Source organism: Terrapene carolina, unplaced genomic scaffold (assembly GCF_002925995.2).
Source record: "Terrapene carolina triunguis isolate 2854851 unplaced genomic scaffold, T_m_triunguis-2.0 Scaffold517, whole genome shotgun sequence".
Lineage (NCBI taxonomy): Eukaryota > Metazoa > Chordata > Testudines > Emydidae > Terrapene > Terrapene triunguis.
Genome location: NW_020664868.1, coordinates 1686049 through 1706895, shown reverse-complemented (window position 1 = coordinate 1706895; position 20847 = coordinate 1686049). Strand labels below are relative to the sequence as shown.

The following is a 20847-nucleotide window of genomic DNA, read 5'->3' as shown; positions in this document are numbered from 1 at the left end:
GAACAAAAAGCAAGTCGTAACTGAGAGCTTCAATTTGTGACATCACTCACCAGTGTAGGTTTGACATGAAAGACTTGGTTAGTTTGAAACTAGCCCAAACCTTCTCCTAAGATAAGGTGTTAATATCCAGAGAACCACTTGCATGTTCTTGATGTTCCTCACTTTGTTTTTTCAATTTTTGAAGTGCTATTACTGAGAACTGTACTGCTAAATAAAGCTTGTTTTCAAAGAGAATTCACCATGCGTGGGATATGGAGATTTGTTTGCCATTAGATGGAAACCTTATGCCATAACTATGCATGGTGCTTTAGGTGGAAACCTTACCTGTTAATGTGTATAACACCATTAGTACGCTGCATGCTTTAGATAAGACAGTGTCCCTTTCTGAGCCTGTATGATAGAGTAACACAGACTACAAACTGCAGCCACATACTTGCCAATTAAAAGAAAACTGGAATCTGTCTTCTAAAAAAAGAATTCCTGAGTCAGATTTAGAGTGAATAATGAATGCTTTGAAATGTAATTCATTGATGAGGTTGGGATGATTATTTTTCAGAATGTTACAGACAACGACTTAAACAGATCTGGTGTTAAAGTAACAGTATCTTTCATCATGAAGTGTTCTACAACTATGCAGCTCCAGGGAAATGCAGCCGTCTTTAGGGTATGGGTGATTGGCCCTCCCCCACCATCGGGCAGTCTGACGCTGGGGGAAATCTTTGAAAAGTATTCAGTGGGATTTCTGATGTCTATGCCACTGATGAGGCTTCTCAGGTTTTCTCTGAAAGCCCTGCATGTGTGACTGAGTCAATCCAGAAACTGTGGTGTACATCAGTAGTTCTGGAAAACACGGTGTACAGAAAGCTGACTGGGAGTTGGTGCTGTTTCCTTGGTTCTGTTCTTTCAATTATATTAAGCAACAGCTAAAAACACACTAACTTCTTAATGCTACTTCTCCATGTAAGCAATTCCTGGAGCTACTGTAGCAATGCCATGCGACAGTGAATGGGAGGAGGCCTGCACAGCCATGAGAATGGCCGTATTCAGACCAATGGTCCATCTAGCCCACTATCCTGTCTTCAAGAATGGCCAGTGCCAGATGCTTCAGAAGAAATGAACAGAGGGCAATTATCAAGTGATCCATCCCCAGTTGCCAGTCCCAGCTTCTGGCAGTCGGAGGTTTAGGGACACCCAAAGCATGGGATTATGTCCTAAATTCCCTGTAAACTACGTGCCCACACAGCAACCTATTTAGCACCGTGCAGGAACTCAGGGAACCTGGCTTGGGGAGGGGCGCCCCTCCGCTGGCCCCAACCTAGCCCGCTCCACAAGTTGCTGCGGTGGCCCAGCCAGAGCCCTCACACCCCTGCACCCCAACCCTCTGCCCCAGCCCTGAGCCCTCGTCCACACTCCAAATCCCTCTGCCCCACCCTCAACACATGAATTTTGTTATGTGCTCCAATATGAAGGTCATGTGGCACATCACCTCCATATTGGTGCACATCATAAAATTCATTCCGCACATGGGTAGGAAAAATTAGAGGGAACACTGGTTGTGTCCCTGAACATCTTGGCTAACAGCCATTGATGGACCTATCCTCCATGAACCTACCTGATCCTTCTTTTTAACCCATTTATCCTTTTGGCCTTCACAGTATCACCTGGCAACAGGTTCTACAGATTGTGTGGAAAAAATACTTGAAGCTGCTGCTAATTTTTATTAGATGAGTCCTGGTTCTCGTATTATGCGAAGGGATAAATAATTCATTTTCATGACACCATTCATGATTTTATAGACTTCTAACATATCCCCCCTCAGTCTGTCTTTTTAATCTCTCCTCATATGGAAGCTGATTCATTCCCCCTTCATCGTTTTTTGTTACCCTTCTCTGTACTTTTTTCTAATTCTATCGTCCTTTTTGGAGATGGGGTGATTAGAACTGCATGTAATATTCAAGGTGTGGGATTTATACAGTAGTAATATATTTTCTTATTTTCTATCCCTTTCCTAATTGTTCATAACACTGTGAGCTTTTTTTGACGGACGCTGCACATTGAGCGGATGTTTTCAGAGAACTATCCACAATGATTCGAAGACCTTTCTTGAGTGGGAACAGGTAGTTTAGATCCCATCATTGTGTATATGGCGTTGGGATTATGTTTTCCAATGTGCATTATTGGCATTTTAGAATAGAACCATGAATTGAGATGGTCTATCAGGCGCTATAAAGCTTCAACTATGCAAGAAAATTCTGCCTCGTTAAATGCTTTTTAAAAAAAAGTCGCACCTTTAACTTTAAATGTCTCCTGGGGACATGTATTTTGGTTTAATTTAACCCAATTAGGAACAGGTTTAAATTAAACTGCCCCAGCTGTCCATGCACAATTACACCTGTTTAATATTGTGCCCTTTAATTAAACAAGCTGTCCCCTTGCGTGTTCAGGGGAAGCTAGACTGTGGGTCCGGGAAGGCGTCTTTGTGTCCTCAGCAACTTAAGGAGGCATTGCTGGGTAAACCCTTACTTCCAACAGCTCAACAACCGCAGCTGGGAGTCCCCAGAAAGCGGGGCCCGCCATGCTTCTAGGTCTGTACGATGCCATCCAAAATAAACCTAAAAGCCCCCCAGAAAGGGGGGATGAGCGGGGGGGTTGACAAAGGCTGGGTTCTCTTGGGCTGAGTGGGATGCTGCAGGTGGGGCAGCAGGGAGAGGGGTGGGGGCATCAGCTGGAGCAGTGGCTGGGCCCCCTTGAGGGGGAGGGGGGGATGGGAGAGATGAGCCCTTAGGCCTCCTATGCTGCAGTGGCTGTACGCCACCACCACCCCCCTGGGGAGCTTCATCCAGCCTGCAGCTCCCCCATGTGCCTCTGGGTACCACTTCCGCCTCTGTAGGTGTCATGGCGGACGGGCCCCCTTCCGCCTCGCTGGGTGTCATGGCGGAAGGAGGAGAGGGGCTGAGAACAGGCCGCCATCTTGCCTTCGGGGTGCCCTTAGTGAAAATGGCGGCGGGGGGGGCGGGGCTACGGGTCAGGTGACTAGGGGCGGGGCTCTGCTGCTGCGCTGCCCAGGGCTCGGCGCGCGGGACGCGGCTGGCAGCGGCTGCAGCGCGAGAGGCTTCGATGGCGACGGTTGCGGGCTCCGTCCTGAGGGGGCTGCTGAGGAGACGTGAGGGACAGGGACCCTCTGACCCCTCCCTGACCTCTGACCTGCCCCCCCTCCCCGTGTCAGTCATGGGGGGCGAACCCCCCTCATGTCCAGCCCCCCCCAGTTTAGGAGCCCCCCCACTTCGCCTGGGGGAGCCCCAGGGTCCCCCCCCCTCCTGGGCCTGGCACAGGGGCTGCCCCCCCCCCAGGGCACCTTGTTCTCTCCTGCTGCTGAACCCTCCCCCCTAATTTCAGGTAGCCCCCCCCATCCCTGTGCAAGCTGCCCCCCCCCTCCCAGTCAATATCCATCCGGCAGCTGCAGGTCCCCTGGGGCTTGATGGACCGGTCGGGGCGCCCTACAGAGCCGGTGGGTAGAGCACAGGCCTGGGATGCAAGTCCCGGCCCCCTGCCTCAGTTTCCCCACCTGTAAAGCGCAGGGGGACCAGGCTACCGGCCTGCTTTGTGTGGCCTACGCGGATGCGGACGAGCCGGGCATCGTTAGCCGTGTGCCCGGTGCCCTGGACGCGGTTTACGGACCCGACGGTGGAAGCTTTTATCGGCCTGGGCGGATTTGCGTTGAAATCAGTCGGCGGGTATCGGCGTGGCAAGGCTGGGCCCTCGCGAGGAAGGACGAACCAGTGGTTGACATGCTGGGCCGGGCCTTGAGAGATCTAGGTTCAGTCTCCCCTCCCCCCCAGGTTCCCCTGTGTGATCTGGGGCAAGTCCCTTATTCGCACCGTTTGTCAGGCCTGGCCTACACTAAAAAGTTAGGTTGACCCTCAGCTATGTTGCTCAGCGGTGTGAAAAATCCCCACCCCGAGCGATGCAGTTATGTCGTCCTAACCCCCCCTCCCCTCCCCCGTGTGGATAATTCTTCAGCTGACCTAGCTACCACCTCTCGGGAAGGTGGATCGCGTACAGGAGAACCGCTGCCATCGGTGTCGGTCGTGTCTACCCTGAAGCATTTCAAGAGCAGACAAGCCCTCGGTTTTCCCAGTTGTACAATGGGAATACTAGCCCAGCCTGGCCCTCTCTCACTGGAGGATTGGGCAGTGCTCAGAGACTACAGTAAGGGGCGGGGCGGGGGGCGCGGTGGTGGCATAGAATAGAAGGACTGAAGATAGCTAGATCGGGATCTGCTCCAATTCCCAGGGCTTCTGCGTGTGTGGAATCTTTCCGGAGAAAACATTTTGCAAACAGAGGCGAAGCAGGGTGGCCTGAGCACCCAGGCTCGGCCCCGGTGAAAGACTTGGGCAAGGAGTTACCTGTTGCCCAATTGCTTCTGGGTGCAAACAGCTCTGAACATCTCTCTCCCCCGCCCCTCCCATGTGAACATGCTATTTATGAGCCAGACTCCGAAAGCCTGTTCAGAGGACACTAGGGGAAAGGTTGTGTCTCAGATAGCACTGCACTGACGTGCAGCTTTGAGCATTGTCCCAGGAATGCATGGGGTGTTCAGGGGGTTTTATGTCGCCCTTCTCTTACCCCTTCCATCCAAACATCTTAAAGTCCTTTGTGGACACGAGTGAATTCAGCCTCACAGCCCTGTGAAGTAGCTCAGTGTCCTTGCTCTATAGTTGGGGAAACTGAGGTGCAGAGTGGGGATGGGACTTGCCTGAGGTCACAGAACAGGTCGGTGACAGAACTGGTCCCGATAGGGATGGTTAGAGCAGGGGGGCTGGGAGTCAAGACTCCAGGGTTCTATCCCAGCTCTGGCAGGGAAGTGGTGCCTAGTGGTTAGAACAGGAAGGGTGGGAGTCAGGACTCCTGGGTTCTATACCTGGTTGTGGGGGGACAATGGTGTCTAGTGGTTAGAACGAGGAGGCTGAGAGTAGAGACTCGGGTTCAGTTCTTAGCTCTGAGAGGGAGTGTGTTCTAGTGGTTAGAATAGAGAGGGATGTGGGGCTAGGACTCCTGGGTTCTCTTTCCAGATGTTGCAAGTCACGTCCCCACTTTATGCCTCCGTTTCCCCAAGTTGCAAAATGCAGCTAATGTTGCTCCCCCTCATGTGGGTGGTGAGGATTAAGGCACTGCAGATGAACAAGGGAGCAGTCTGCTCGTTTACATACAAATAAAGCTGTTCAAGTTGTGCAGGTTTGAGATCCCCTAGGAAGGACGGAGACAAGTCTGGGCATTTTTTTCAGTGATAAAATTGGGGGAGGGGGACCACTGTGTAAATAAAATTGCGTAATAAATTCCGCACCTAGAGGAAGATTTAAAAAAGTACCACCTGGAAAAATTTAACCCACCCTCCTCCTTTTCTCTAACGACACCAGCTTCCTTATGTGCTCTGTGTCTTATCGCTCCATCTCCATGCAGCTCCCTGGTTAATTATTCCTCCAAACCCTTGCCTCTGTCAGGACCCATTGAGCCTTAGAGGCAGCACTGAGCTTTAATCTTTGCGTGGCAAGGAAAACAGAGGCGGAGACACTGTAACTTGGGTTCCATCATTTGGGCTGCGAAATTCTGACTCAGGCACTGACTTTCAAAAGGGCCAAGCCCAGAGGAGCCCCGACAGCAGTCAGTAGGGGGCGCTGAATGTACCCGTAGACCCCTTTGTGCTGTGCAATATGCAGACAGTCTCTGTGTCAGAGCTTACAGATGAAATAGACAAGGGGTGGGAGGGGAAACTCGGATATGGGGGAAAAGGGATGTGCCTGAGGTCTGTGGCAGAGCCAAGAATAGAACCCAGGAGTCCTGAGTCTCCTGTGCCCTGTCCATTGCACTACACTGCTCCTCTTACGTTTACCAAACTCCGCCCCATTTAATAGTGCAGCCCAGTACCCCCCCAGGGAATTCTCCTGCGCTGGGATCCCTGATGTTAATAGGCCGCGTTTCTCTTTTCCCAGAGCTGTCCGCTCAGATTCAGCCACTGCTGAGCTTCAGAGCCATGTCGTCGGTCCCAGAGCAGCCCCCTGCATCTCACAGCTATGAGACTCTGAAGGTATCCCGGGTGCGGGAGAAAGTGTTCCACGTGGAGTTGAACCGGCCGGACAAACGGAACGCCATGAATGCAGTGTTCTGGAGGTAATCCTAGGATCGCTGGTGGAGGGGCCCATGAGAGATCCCCTAGCGCCGCCCCCCCCCCAATCCCCCTATGCTGAGGCTAGATTGTGTCCCTAGACAACAAGAAACAAGCAAGGAGAGGGAAGCGGCCAGTTAGTGGCTGTTCTTGTGGTGTCGACAGCACACATTGCTCTGCCAGGCGGTGGGTGAACTGGGTCAAATCTCAATCAGATTTCTGCCCCAGTGAGCCCAGAACCGAATGTGACAGCATCAGGGTGGGGCAGCATTGGAGTGCAGTGGTTTTCACCCATTCTGGGATTAGGACCCATTTGTAAACCTGGATGGCTTGTCGTAACCCGTTAAATAGCCGTAGTGCTAAAATAAACCAAACACATCTGGCTTGCTACATATTTCTTACCCTCGCTGTAGAATATACAAATCAATGTGATACGTACTAAGTACACCACGCGTACCACAGCAGTGGCTCCTGTCCCAAGGGCTGGCTCGGCTCTGCTCCCTGCTCCCGGCGTGGTGACCTGGGGTACTGGGACGCAGCGCCACTCAAGTTTGCCCCAACCACCCCTTTGTCATGATGGAGGGGTAGATGGGCCAAACTTGCAACAATGTGCCCCATGTAACAGTGCTCGGAGTGGGGAGCCATGCCCAGCCAGCCCCACAGGATTGTGGGATGTATCCACAGCGAGCTCTGCAACCCTCCCACCCCACCCTGGGGGCAGGACACCCTCCCTCCCCCCATGGACCTCCTGCCTGGCCATTTGACACTTTCTAGCCACCCAAGTTGGAGTTGCAACTTATGGGTTGAGAAACCCTGGAAAGAGGGGATGTGTCATGGGAGGAAGCTGTACTGGGAGAAGCCACAGCTGATTTCCTGAAATGGCTGGGAGCAGTCCTGGTGAACTGGAGAGGTCTGGTGAAAGGAAGGTTTGCGTTTAGGGGCTGGGGCTCAGAAGACGTGGGTTCGATTCCTGCCTCTGCCGCGGATTCCTTTTCAGCACAGCTGGCCTATAAAGCCCTCTTCTAAAGCAGCACTTTTCCTGGTGAGGTGCTGCCGATAGGATGTTCTTAGCTGAGGTCGCTGATGCTTTACCATCCTCACCCTGAGCCGGGATGTTTCCATGTCCTTCCCCAGTTTTAGCCTGTCTGATCCCACACCACCCAAGAGATCAAAAACAAAGGTGGTTTTGATTCTCTTGCACTCGTGCCGTGCCATGTGTCTCCTCTAAGCCAACTGTCTTTGCACATAAGAGCCTCGTCCCCAAGTGACGTCCAACAGGTAGGGAACCTGCCTTGAAACTTGTTGGAGCTGGTTGGGTCTTGTCGTCAGACGCTACCGATGTGGTGCTCTGCTCTGTTCAATGTTGATATCAGTCGGCTGCGTGCGTGTTCCCTCCGTGTGCTGTCCCAGTTCTGCGCAGATCACTGGCACAGCAGACCCCGAGAGACCCCCCAATGACCACAGACTCTTGTAAGGTACGAAGGCACCCGGGCCAGGTTTATTGTCGAAGAGAAACACAGTCTCCAGCTCCCTGAATCAGATATCCAAGGTGCTGCTAGCTAGTACATATGTGCTCCCTGACAATGGACTGGCTCAATCAGTGGCGGGACTTTCCCTAGGCCAGACAAAGACGTCCACTCAGGGATGCATTCTTATACACAGGTACAAACAGATTACACATCACTCCTGACGTAGCAAGGTGCAATCCCTCTACGTAGCAAGGTGCCGCCTCTCACCTTGTACATGTTGGTTCGAACAAAACAACTCTATCCATCATATTCCCCTTTTGACCCTGTCTTTAGGATGGGTCGGCTTGTTCCTTGTTATCTGTGTGGAATGTTCCAGTATCAGAGTGTCCCGGTACCTCTAGTGTCCAGTATCTTTTAGGTGTGTGTATTTTTGCAGCATCAGCCCTTTCCTTACCAGCGTCTGTGAGCAGGGCCTGCCTCTGGCTCACAGCTTAACTTTGCTTTATGTTAGCAAAGTCTTGACCATTACTTTAATTCAGGCCTTAGGCCTCATACCGGGCTTCTGATACCAAGGTTTATATCTCAGGGCTTCCTCTTACTACAGGTCTCAGCCTGGTGCCCGGTGGGATGGTGTCTGGATCAGCCAATGGGTCGGAGTCTGAACTCCTTTCTTGTCCCTAGAGAGTGAGCGGGGTGCTCTCAAGAAATAGGGGTGAGGGGTTTTGTAATTTTTTGGGATGGCTGAAGTAACTGTTCCTCTAGCGAGAGCCCGGTTGATCTCCCATTGCTCTGATCCCTGCAGGGAGATGGTGGTGTGTTTCAACAAGATCGCCCAGGACTCGGAGTGCCACGCAGTGGTGGTGTCGGGTGCCGGGAAGCTATTCACTGCAGGTAAGGAAACCCGAATGTGCTGGACGCGGGGAGAGCCTCGGATGAGCGGCTTATGTGTCGTGGAGATGGGATGGGTTTCCTGCCGGCCGGAGGCCAGCTCCCGGGTTGCGATAGTGACCAGTCGCTATGCAAGAGGTTCTTTCAGTGGACATCGTTGGACTTAGGAGCGGCACTGGGCCAGTCTCAGCATCGCCTCCCCCAGTGTGGGGCTGGCAGGACTGTTCTGGGCCGGGCCAGTAGAAGCCATCCTGGGCCAGTCTCAGTGCATCTCCCCTGGTTGGGGCAGGTAGAAGCAACATCAGTCTCAGGCATGAGTCCCCTCCCCCTGTCCTGCATGACCCCGGGGGCCCTGACCTCACCACTAGCAGTCAGTGTCTTAACAGCTGAGTGTCCAGGTCCCTAGATCTGGGCCTGCAGGGCCACGTGGAGGTCGATCGGTACTCTTGTGATTGAAGTAGGGCTGTCTGTGATTTCCCTCCTGCCCTCACCCCCCTGCCGTAGGCATCGACCTCATGGAGATGGGCAGCGTGTTTGTGATGGTGGAAGGGGACGACACGGCTCGCAAGGCGTGGAACCTGCGCAAGAAGATCAGGGAGTATCAGGAGAGCTTCACGGTGCTGGAGAGGGTGAGAAGGCTCGGCAGGGACACAAGCCAGGCAGATGTTCTTGCCTGGTGTGGACTAGGAGGGAAATGTTTGCTTATCTTAATCGTGTGTATGAAATGCAAGTAGAAAGCAGGCCTTAAAGCCTAAACTTCAGGCTTCAGACTAGCTAAAGTTAAGTTTGTTAGGAGGAGTAAATAAAAAGTATGAATAGTTGTGACGCCAGCCACAACCTTGGGTCATGGTCATCAATGTGTTTTCGTTTTAACAAGTGGGGTACGGGGAATTTTTAAATGGTTTGAAATATTAGCAACTGCAGAATTTGCATTGATGCGAATGATCATTAAAATAATATTATTAATAGCCAATAACATATTTGAGTATAAAAATTAAATATAATAGCAAAAAAATTAAATTTAATATTAATCCGCTTATAATTCATTATAAATAGGGTTGCTCCCAATTTATAGAATGCTTCATGCACAGCTTAAGAAAAAACCCTGTACCCATTTCTTCATCAAAAAAATGAATTGCCCCTTAACGTTATTTCATCTTAAAATGCAAGTATAAATATAAAATAATTATGCTGTAAAGTCTTTTGTGCATGCTTGCTTTAGTATTATCGTATAATACATTCTTAAATTTCATCTCTCGTCGCTTACAGTGTTGTTGTAGCCGTGTTGGTCCCAAGAGATTAGCGCAACAAGGCGGGGCAGTGCAACTGTAATACCCCTAACAGTAATAAAAATGTACAGCACCTGGCACAATGGGGGCTGGGCCATGACTGGGGCACCTGGGTGCTAGCGTAATATACCTAATAGCAATAAAAATATACAGTGCCTAGCACCATGGGGCCCTGATTCATGACTAGAGCTCATGGGCCCTACGATAATACATATAACAACAATAACATGCTCCAGGATCACCGAGAACTGCATCCAAGCATCCTCCTGGCACTACCTCCCTGACCCCTGGCTAGCACTGTAGCTCCCTGCACCAACTCTCCTTGGGGGAGCGTTCCCTGCCCTTCTCCCATTGTATCGGGGCTTCCCTGCAGCCCCCAGCCCCACTGTCAGCCCTGAAATCAGGATGCAAGCAAGAACCTGGCCCATCTGGACAGAGCAGGGCTTAGAAGCCTCAACGAGCCAGCGTCCCTGCTACCCTTAGTAGTGGGTTTCCGAGCTGGGCAGGGGCTGATTTGCTTTGGCTCCTCTGATTAACGTCCTCTTGGCTTTCTTCCAGTGTCCGAAGCCCGTGATTGCCGCTGTCCACGGAGGCTGCATTGGGGGAGGTGAGCCCCATCGGATTGGGAATGGGGCTCCTCATGGGGGTGAGATGGGCTGGAATCAGCAATAGGCTGCAGAGCCTTTCACGCCTAGATCTCTGCTTCCAAACTGGCACAGGCCGTGAGGGACTGAAGGCGCTGACTGTTCAGTAGCCTGTGTGCGATTAGTGTGCGACTCCCAGCAGAGAGGCGGCCAAACTGCCCTCAGAACTGACACTAGTTGGCAGCCTCACAGCAAGGCCAAGCTGGCAGTTATATCAGTGAATCAGTAGGGGGCACCCTTCCCTCTGAGTTAGTATTGAACCCCACACAGCACTAGGGGGCGCCGTGCACCCATCCATATAGGGGATGCCCCAAGGGGAATTTTTGTCTGAACCTCCCTGAAGACTTCTGGCACCAGAGAGAGGGAGAAGGAGGATAGGAAAGCGGAAAGGGTGGAGGTGTGGGAATGTTACGGCAGGACCAGAACGACTGTCGGTTCCTTTTGCAGGTGTAGACCTGATCTCTGCCTGTGATATCCGGTATTGCACCCAGGATGCATGGTTCCAGATTAAGGTATGTCCCCGGCCCTCTGCTGCCCTTCATTTGAGGGCAGAAATCGGATTGTCGCTGGCTTTTTAAGCATGTTCTGGGGCGTGCTTTTTTTGGCTCTATTACTTTGTAACATACCAGCAGCACTGCTCTGTTTTCCACCCCGCAGAATATAAGGCATTTACGCAGCTGTGCAATTGTCCTCCAGAATCCAAGCTCGTTTGATGCTTCCCAGGGGTATCCAGGGTTTTCAGGCACCTTTACCATGATGCAGTCTGGTGTGTGGATCAGCGCCCAGAAACCACCAGGCTCTGTCCCTGCTCTCTCTGTACAGGCAGCGATAGGCACACACTAACTCATGAGCCCTTGGATTATCCCTCTGGAGTGCCCAGTCCCTGCTGTGCAGAACTCTCAGATCCACTATTCCCAAAAGAAAAATACACGCCAGCTTGTAAGACTCAGTGCAATTATGTAGAGTGAGAATAAGTTTGTCAAACAGAGATTCAAGTGCTAGCAAGTGAGAAGATTGGAAAGAAACGGTTACATATAAAACAAAATCATAATGCTTCTTAGAGCCTCCCCTTCTCTAACAGGGCATCCCCCCCGTCTCCTACAAGATAGCGTAACCCCAGTGTTTTCAACAAGTTTACTTCCTAGGTGAAAGGTGCCAGGTTGTCGCTCTGCACCCCCAAATATACCAAAAACAGACCTGCGATGTTCACCTCAAAATAGGGCATCTCCTCTCTTCCCCCGCTGTTTAGTTCTTCTTGTTAATTTCCTTCTGACGTCTCTTCCGGCTCTTCATGGGCATTGGCATGCTAATAGCCTATTGTATGACGCAGTGAGAGAAGTCTCAAGGCACGCTACCTTTGAGTGACCTGCTTTCAACTACAGCCCTAAAGAACAGAATTTTCAGCATATATATAACTCCTCACTATTTTCTGTACTTAAATTTTGCAGTGATTACAATGACCAGTGTGATGCAGGTTTTCAGTAGAGGTCTTACATGACCCTTTTGGTGAACCCATGGGCTCCCTATACCCTTATGTACCCCTGTGGCAGGTGGCATCAAGAGGTCCCTGAGTCACAGTTGCCTTTCACGGTTCTGCAGAACCCCTTTGGGATTCGTACTGATGCCTGAATATGCTGAGCGCCTAAACCAATAGCCCAGAGAACCCATTTATGTCAACTCTGTGGCTTGGTGACGATGCGTTAGAGTTATGTTAGTGGCATACACACACACACACAAGTTAGATAAAAACACACTATACTCTCACTGGAAGGTTGCTGCATAACTTTATTTCTTAGAATCCACAATCCACACCAACACCCCAAAACAGAGCAAGACAAAGCAGGCTGCTCTCTGAGGCAGAGGGGCTCAGCTCACCCTAGTTTGCTCTGAGCTGGCTCTTTGCTGACTGAGTCTGATCTCCCGTTTTCCTACAGCGCCCCCCTGGCCTGCCAGCAGGACCAGGAAAACCCCAGAGCATTTAAAGTAACAGATCACAATCGTAACCCACTTTTCAGTCCATCACAGGATTGCGGTAGCGGGTGCTGGACAGGTGTAGCAAGACAGTCGCTGCTTGGAAGAGTTTATGTTGTCAAAGGCAGAAAGGGGGTGGCTGATAGAAGCAGAGTGGTTGGCTGGCAAACGTGCCATTCCCTCTGCGACAATTACTACAGCCACCTTCCTTACCCCAGCTCCATGTGGCTCCCTCTAGCGGTGGCTGGGCCACATACGGTGCCGCCAGCAGAGCTGGGTTTTTTAGCTGAGGCAGGAGAGATTCGTGGTTTAAGACCCGGGTTCCGTCTTTGCTGCCGTTGTGTAGCCGGGGCCGTTTCCCCGCGGATCATGGTCACAGAATCACACCCACCCCGCCCCCCCACGGTGCAGCTCCCTTGTGTTTTGTGTGGCCCAGTGAGCTGACCCCCCTTCTGCCTCGCGTCTAGGCACGAGGGTGTCTGATCCCTGCCCTTCTCTCCCCCCTTGCAGGAGGTGGATATCGGGCTGGCGGCAGACGTGGGCACGCTGCAGCGCTTGCCCAGGATCATCGGGAACCAGAGGTATGTACCTGTGGCCGGTTTCAAACGTGGGGACAGGTCAGAGCCTGGATTCTCCCCAGCCCCGTTCAAAGGGGCAGTCAGTTGACTGAGAACTGGCGGATCCGTGGGGGTTAGGTTGGGTGCCACAGAATCTGAGCATCAGCGCCTGGAAAAATGCCCCTTTCACACTTCTCTGGGCCCTGTCCTCCCTCACCCCAGGTCCCGCCACAGCCCCCCATCGTGGGGAGTCGTTTCCATCTTTGACCCCCAATTTGAGCATCGCTGACTCTGCCTGGCCATGCTCCTTGAATTGAATTGGCCACATTCTAGGCTGGCTCATGCGTCGCCCTGTGGCCTCTGCCCACGGGACCTTGCTGAGGATGGGGAGTGGGAACAGCCCAAGGCCTGCGGCGCTTAGAGAGACTGTGGAGAGCTCCAGCCCAGCTGAAGAGCAAGAGGATTTAGGATCCATTCTCCCCCACCTAGTACGCCCCACTGGTCGCCCAGCACCCCTGGAAACTGGCTGGTGTCAGGGAGTAGCTGTGTTTCTGGCAGGGCAGGGCCGCAGGCTTGCTGTGCTGGCCGAGGGAGAGGGGAGACGTGGAGGAGGGATCTGTACAGCGTAGCTGGCAAAGTGCAGCCTCTCCCCGAGGGGTATGTGTGTGTGTGTCTGTGTCATGCCCACACCTGTCCCTGTGCTCTCCCTCCCCAGCCTGGTGAACGAACTGGCCTTCACCGCCCGCAAGATGATGGCTCCAGAAGCTGAGAGCAGCGGCCTGGTCAGGTAGCTGCCCCCATAAGCATGTTACCCAGGGCAGTGAATGCCCCCCCCTCCTTCCAGAGGCAAAGCAGCCTGTGCTGCCAACACACAGGTGGCTAAAGGGAGGCACAGAGAGGGCTTGGGGGGCTTCTCCTAAACTTCCTAAGTCTGTGGCTGTTTTGGGAGGAGACCCAGGAGTCCTGGCTCCCCTGCCAGAGCTGGGGATAGAACCGAGTCGTCCTATGTGTGACTCCTTCTCCCATGCAGAGAGGCCCATGCAGGCTGAGGGCTTCCTTTCCCCCACTGCATGGGTTTATGGGGTAGAGCCACTGGGAGGGGTCCGGGCCACGTCCCCTGTCGTGATGTGCACTGTGACTGGCTGGAGACCCCGCTGCTGCGAACTGGTTCTGTCCCATCCGCAAGGTGGTGGGCGCGGTGTCCCGGCTCTGGGGGTCGGAGCGCCCCCCTTAGCTTCACATGGCTCCTCCTCCTCTCCCCAGCCGGGTTTTCCAGGACAAGCAGGCCATGCTGGACGGCGCCTTCGAGCTGGCGGCCGACATCGCTGGCAAGAGCCCCGTGGCCGTGCAGGGCACCAAGGTCAACCTAATCTACTCCAGGGACCACTCCGTGCCCGAGGGCCTGCGGTACATGGTGAGCAAGCAAGCTGCTGCCCCCTAGCCCTGACCCACAGCCCCCTGGGGTCCCCACACACAGCTGTGCCAGTGCCCCTCATTCCTGGCCCCCGGGCTTCCCACACACAGCTGTGCCAGTGCCCCTCAACCCCGACCCACAGCCCCTGCTATCCCAGCCCTGGGCTCCCCCGGCACAGCTCTGCCGATGCCCTTCATTCCCGACTCCCAGCCCCTGGCCTCCCCACATACAGCTCTGCCAGTGCCCCTCATTCCCGGCCCCCAGGCTCCCCCCGCACAGCTCTGCCGGTGCCCTTCGTTCCTGACCCCCAGCCCTCTGGGCTCCCCACACACAGAGTTGTACTGGTGCCCCTCAATCCCGACCTGCAGCCCCTGCTGTCCCAGTCCCTGCCCTGGAACTCTGCCTGCAGCCTCCTGTGGCTAGAGGTGAATGGCCCAGTGCGTTACCTGCCCTGCCTCCCCCCAGGCCACCTGGAACATGAGCATGCTGCAGACTGAGGACCTCATGAAATCTGCTCAGGCTGTCCTGGAGAAGAAGACCCCCAAGGACGTCCTGTACTCCAAGATGTAGCTGCGGCTCAATCGGACTCTTAGCCCACGGTGCCTTTAGTGTGACCAGGCCCTGGGGCCTGCACTAGCCCCGAAAGCTCGTTTCATAGCAGAAGCAGCCACCAATGAGATCAACCCAGAGCTGAGTTATTAATAAACTGAAAGCCAAGCAAACCTGCCCTCTGCTGCATGAGGTCTGGGGCTGAGCAGTGGGGCCCAGAGGGAGGGGTCCAGGGTTTGAACATGGGAGAAAGGGAGCCCCAGGTGGTGGCTGGAAAGTGGCAAGGGGCAGAGGCCAAGGCCGGGAATAGCCTCCCCAGGGGGGGCGCTGGAAGGAGCAGCCACTGTAGCCATTACCCAAGGTGCCAGGAGGTGCCTGGGGAGACACCTCCTCTTCCTGCCCCCAACGTGGTGGAGGGGGAAAGCGGGACTCTCTGGCCTACACCAGGCAGCTGGTGGAGGCTGAATTGCAGTGTGAGCGCCGCTGCCCCAGGAGGGGGCACAGATGGGGGGCACCAGCCCCAGGGGAACGGTAGGGCTTGGCCATACAGCAGGTGCTCTCTGCCCCCTTGCTGCTGGCTCAGGCACCAGAGCTAAAGCAGGGGGCTGGTGGGTGGGGAGCCCAACAGGGGAAAGGGGGGTTGATGTGTCCCCTTAGCATGAGGGAGCCTTGTGGGTCCCTGCCTCCATGGGCCGCTTTCTCCCCCCCCCCCCCCCCCCCAGAGATGGGCACTTTGCAACCTCTCAACATCTCCCTGGAACACCCAGTCCCGGGCTGCTCACAGCTCTACCATCCCCACTGTTCCCACGGGAACAGGGGCCACCGCTTGTTCCTTACACGGTCGAAGGCCGTGCCCCTGAACGCACGGCACCGCCTGGGGGGAGGGGGGGGCTACAGTGAAAACAAGGCCATGTTTATTTAACAAACAGCTTCAGCAGCCAGTAAGCCACAATCCTAACCCCGGCTTCTCCGCCCACGGTCCTGCCCCCAGTGTCAGCCAAGCCTGGCCGTGGGCCCCCTTTCACCAAACAAACCCCGTTACCAGCCTGGGTGAAGGATAACGGGGGGAACTGCTGCACCCCCCCCTTCCCCCTCCTCCCCAGCGGTAGCTGCCCCAGTTCATTGTCTTTACTCCCTGCCGGTTTGGGTTGTTTGCCAAGAGGACCCAAGTCTCCTGAGTAGATTTTGTTTCGTCTGTCAATGGGTGACCGTTGTGAAATTGGCACGTGAGCTGCCTAGGAGCGAGAAGGGGGCTGTACCTGATGCCTGCCAGGTGTATGTGCCCCCCCTTTAGTGGCAGACCTACAGCCCATAATAGTACAGACCCCGTGCTTCGCAGTCAGCCGCAGGCTTTCAGCAGAGACCTTAGGAGACGCCCTGTAGTGACTAATACAGCAAGACCAGCGCCGGGGAGCCCTGTGTGTGTGATGCACCTGCTGCCGTTGGCACGGAGCGCTCCCTGGCTCCCGCGGGTGCTGAAATCCCCTCAGCAGCACCCGCCAGCCAGCCAGGCTGGCGCCGCCCACGTGCCCCGTGATCGCCAAAGCTGGCACAGCTCTGAGTTTGCTCCTTGGGGCTGACCCACAAATTCATTGCTTTAATCTTTCGCGGCATTGAAAAGCTTCATTTCAGGGCACCAAAAATACTGAGCTTTTCCCCCCGCTCCTTTTCAAAGTGTGCGGGGGGGGGGGAAGGGGGCTGGTTTGCTTGGTTTAAACGGGGCCAATCGAAGCGATTCACCGGCATTTTGTGGGTAGTGGGGGGTTTTTTTCACCCCGACCCGTCTGTTCCGTGGTTGCCAAATCTGCATTTTTGCAGCTGAAAACGTTCTCTCGGCGCCGACGCTCACGGATGTAGCCGAGGCGGGTGAGAGACGACGCCAGCACGCTAAGCTGTCGTTTCTACCCCACTTCCGAGGGCCCGGGCACACCCGCCTACCCTGCCCTAGTCAGCTGTGAACATTGCTCATTACCTTGAGTGGGAGGGTAGCAATCAGCCCATAAAATCCAACTACTTGGAGAGCTCTGTGTGGGGAGGGGATGGGGCACGGAGCCAAGGGGCGCTTGCTCCTCCAACCGCCCCACCTCTGTTGGCCTATCCTCTGGCCCACTTAATGAGCTGCGTGGCACAATCCTCCAGGCTGAGCAAACAGCAGTGAAGGTGAAAGGCTATTGGGTTCACTGCCTGGGGGACAGATGAGGTCCTTCCAAGGTGGCACTATGCAACCGGGGGCTAAACTTCCTTGGGCGTGGGCAAGGCCTGGGCTGGCGTGATGCAGCTTAGCGGCACCATCCCATCTGCCCCTGGTGCGGGGGAAGGCTCACCCCTTGCCCTTGGAAGAGACTGACCTGTGCCAGCCTGCATGAACGGGCTAAACGTGGTCGGCCCCAGCTCCAGCAGGAACTGGGAGTGGGAAGTGACCCAGGGCCCTGGTCTTCTCCCCTCCTCCCCCCCAGTGGCCACAAGGCAGCAGCGCTGGGAGTCCGGACACCTGGGTTCTATTCGTGCCTTGGGCAAGTCACGTCTCTCGGTGCCTCGGTTTCCCCTCCCCTTCCCTAATTATTCAGACAGGGAGCGCAATGGGGCCCAGACCTCACCTGCTACCGTAACACACCTAATAAGCACTACACTCGTAACGCCAGACCTGACCCCCGCCTCTCACTCTGGGTCTTGGCGGCGCCCGGCCCAATGAAGCCCCATTGTGGGAAGGGTGGGCTCCAGGCGCTGCCATCACACCAGTGCCAATGCCCGTAAGAACATCACCTCCTAGGGCACTGGCACAGCACGGCTGGGGTTCCTGGCTCCCAGCCCTGTGCTCAGCTTGCCATCCCAGCGCAACTCCGGGGCACTGGCTCCGTGGGGGAGCAGGCAGCGCCCAGGAACTGGCCTCTTGGTAACCACAGACTGAAACACCGATGCCACAGCCTCCCTCGTGCACAGGGTGCGGCCGCAGCAGAGTCGAGGGGCCCGGCCACAATGCTTAGCAATGAGGCAGCTAGTCCCTCCCGCTCTGCCCCCCACCATGGCTGGGCCAAAGGCACCGGCCTATGGGGCCCACTGTTTGCTTTCTGCCGTGCTGAGCCAGCCGCCCACGGCCAGGCAGGGACGCTCCCCTCGTCAGCAAACAGCCCCGGGACGGCACCCATCTGTCATCTGGGCACGGCTCTCTGGAGAGCTGCACCTCCTGGGGGAAAGGGCACAAGGAGGAACCACGCCCAGCCCTCCCCAGGTCTCCTACAGCATGTCCCCTCTGCTCCACCAGACCCAAATCCCCTGCCTGGTGCCAGCACCCCAGATCCAATCCAGGTCACCCGCTACCCATGGGCTGGCTCCAATGATAACTGGGCCCTCGCCTCTGGCTGGACATGCCGCCCAGCGCCCAGCCCTTTGCCTGTCCTAAGCTGCCGGTGCCCCTGCCCTCTGGGATCAGCTGCTCTCACGGTGCGGGAGAAACGTGGGCACGGAGAGGGAAAGGGATCGGCCCAAAGCAGGGCTGCCAATTTTGGCTGGACGTATTCCTGGAGGGCTGGTCACATGACATTAAAGGTGAATCGTTTAATTCCTGGAGAGTCCAGGACAATCCTGGAAGGTTGGCAACCCCCTAAGCCAAGGGGGAACATGGCAGAGCCCCGCCCAGTGCCACCCCCCACATCTAAGCTGTCAGCCCCGGGGTTGGGTCAATGGAAAATCTGTGAGCAAGGACTGTGGCAGAGCTGGGGAGAGAACCCAGGAGCTCGTGGTCACAGAACGCGTGTGACACTGGACGGGGTCTCTGCTCTAGTCACGTTGTGGGGTGAGCAACTCCAGAATAGAACCCAGGAGTCCTGGCTCCAGTCCCTACCCCACTTTAACCACTAGACCCCAGTCCCTCCTACAGCTGGGGATGGAACCCAGGAGTCCTGGCTCCAGCCCCCACCCTGCTTTAACCACTAGTCCCCACTCCCTTCCCAGAGCCAGGGATAGGACCCAGGAGTCCGGACTCTCACCCCCTTTCGCCCTAACCCACTGTACCCCACCTCCTACCAGACTAGGAATAGGACCCAAGAGTCCTGCCTCCCAGCCCTCCCCCGCCCCAGCCTCAACCACTAGATCATCATCAATTTGGCTTTGCCATTTCCACTGGCAATGGGGATTTTCCACTGAGCTGGGTGCGGCCGGGCATGGGGGGCAACACCTCTCCTGGGCCAGTGGGCGGAGGCAGGCCGAGTGGCACGGCTGCCCCGCCTCCCACTCCAGTCCTATAAACCCCCTGCCCTCCGCTTGCTCCATTCCCTGTGCCCTGTCCTGCCCATTCGCTGCACAGAGACGCCCAACGCCCCGATGGCCTACGTCCCTGCACCTGGCTACCAGCCCATCTACAACCCGGTAAGTGTCACACACCCACACACCCGGGCATTGCGCTGAAACCCATGGCAGTTGCGCCCCTGAATAACCGTGCTCTCCGTTACGACCGGCACAAATCCAGTGGCGTCTCCACAGCTGGTGGAGTCGCTGCAGGTTTACACCCGGCTGGCCCCTGGATGGACGGTGGCTACCGATATCCAGCAAGACAGCCCTCCCCCTCGGCTAGCTCCAGCCGACCCCCTTGCCCCGCCCCAGTAATGCATGTCTGGGCCTCGCCTGGCTGTCGACTCTGGAAAGTTCCCAGGCTGCTGGCACTCTTGCCGGCCCCATCTCTTGGGGGGTCAGTTACACCATGCGAAGATCCCCCAAACTGATGTGTAATTTACAGCCCGCTCCGAGATGCCGACAGAGAGCAGCTGGCAGGCACGGGCAGCCGGCATCGGTTCCTGCCCGAGATCCGATGCCGCCAAGGCAAAAACAAACAGAGGGGCTGGAGTTCATTCCGGCCACCGTGGGGATGAGGATGCTGGGGCAGATGAGCTGGGGTGGGAACGTTAGACTCACCCCCGGGGGAAATGCTGCTCAGCTCACCAAAAACCAGAGATCCCCGCAGCCTGCCGACGGACGCCGTCTCCGCTCAGATCCCGGCCCCGCCAGCCAGCCGGCTTTTACCCCGGGACCTGGGGGAGCCGCTCTGGAAGGCACCTGGCTAAGGGCCCAGGGGCGAGGGGGGTTAGGATGGGGCAAAGGCCGGGGGGGTGCGAACCCCGCCCGATCCCTTGTGTGTTTCTGGCCCCAGAGATACCAGCCCAGCCGGAGCCCTGGACGGTCCCACCCAGCTCAATTAATGGGATCAATTAATAATTAACACACGGTCCTTTCCCAGGATCCCAAAGGGTGATACGGACGCCCGCTAACTAGAATCAGCCTTGGGAAAGGCAGAGGTTGCAGGCTGGGGTGTGTCCGTCCCCCCTCAGGTGGTTGGGGGGAGGGGAATGCTGCCAGCCAAGGAGCACCTTAAAGGGGCCGTGTCTCCCCCCAGACTCCTCCTGCAAAGCGATCAGTTTCCCCAGCCTGGTTCCCGAAGGGCTTCTGGTCATATCCCAGCCCCAGGGGAGCAAACCAGGGAGAGGCGAGGCTGGCGGGCAGCGGGGCAATCCCCCGGCATCGCTAAAGGGGGCAGGGGGTGAGGACTGGCACCCAGCGCTCTGTGTCTACGGGGTCGGGGGTGTCACCGGTCAAATCCCCCCTCAGCATCTTCTCTCTCTCTCCCCATCTCTCAGCCCCTCCCTCATGCCGCCCCCATCGCCGGGGGACTGCGGCCCGGGATGTCCATCTATGTCCAGGGCATGGTGCCCCATCACACCAAGAGGTAACACTTCGGGCAGCAGGGGAGGAGAGGGGAACAGCTGGGCTCATGTGGGGCACGGGGGCTGGTTAAAGAGGAATCCCTCCCCAAGTGCTGAGATGCAGCCGTCTCTGGGGTGGGGCATGGGGGCTGGTTATACAAGGGATCTCTCCCCCAGTGCTGAGATGCAGCTGCCTCTGGGGTGAGGCGC

The 20847-nt window shown here is 55.7% G+C and overlaps 2 protein-coding genes across 2 annotated transcripts in view; both read left to right on the top strand.

The window, feature by feature from the left end:
• Nucleotides 1-3046: 3046 nt before the first annotated feature.
• Nucleotides 3047-15117, top strand: ECH1 (enoyl-CoA hydratase 1). Its single transcript, XM_024205627.2, has 10 exons — nt 3047-3163; nt 5991-6168; nt 8435-8523; nt 9025-9149; nt 10368-10416; nt 10901-10965; nt 12935-13005; nt 13697-13768; nt 14245-14395; nt 14861-15117. The coding sequence occupies exons 1-10, from the start codon at nt 3118-3120 to the stop codon at nt 14963-14965; spliced, it is 951 nt and encodes a 316-aa protein (XP_024061395.2). The 5' UTR covers nt 3047-3117; the 3' UTR covers nt 14966-15117.
• Nucleotides 15118-19264: 4147 nt separating this feature from the next.
• LOC112110574 (galectin-4) overlaps nt 19265-20847 on the top strand; it is a 7256-nt gene continuing 5673 nt past the window's right edge. The window contains exons 1-2 of the mRNA XM_026658865.2: nt 19265-19309; nt 20572-20660. Of these exons, the coding sequence (XP_026514650.1) occupies nt 19265-19309; nt 20572-20660 (134 nt within the window). The remainder of the gene's footprint in view (nt 19310-20571; nt 20661-20847) is intronic.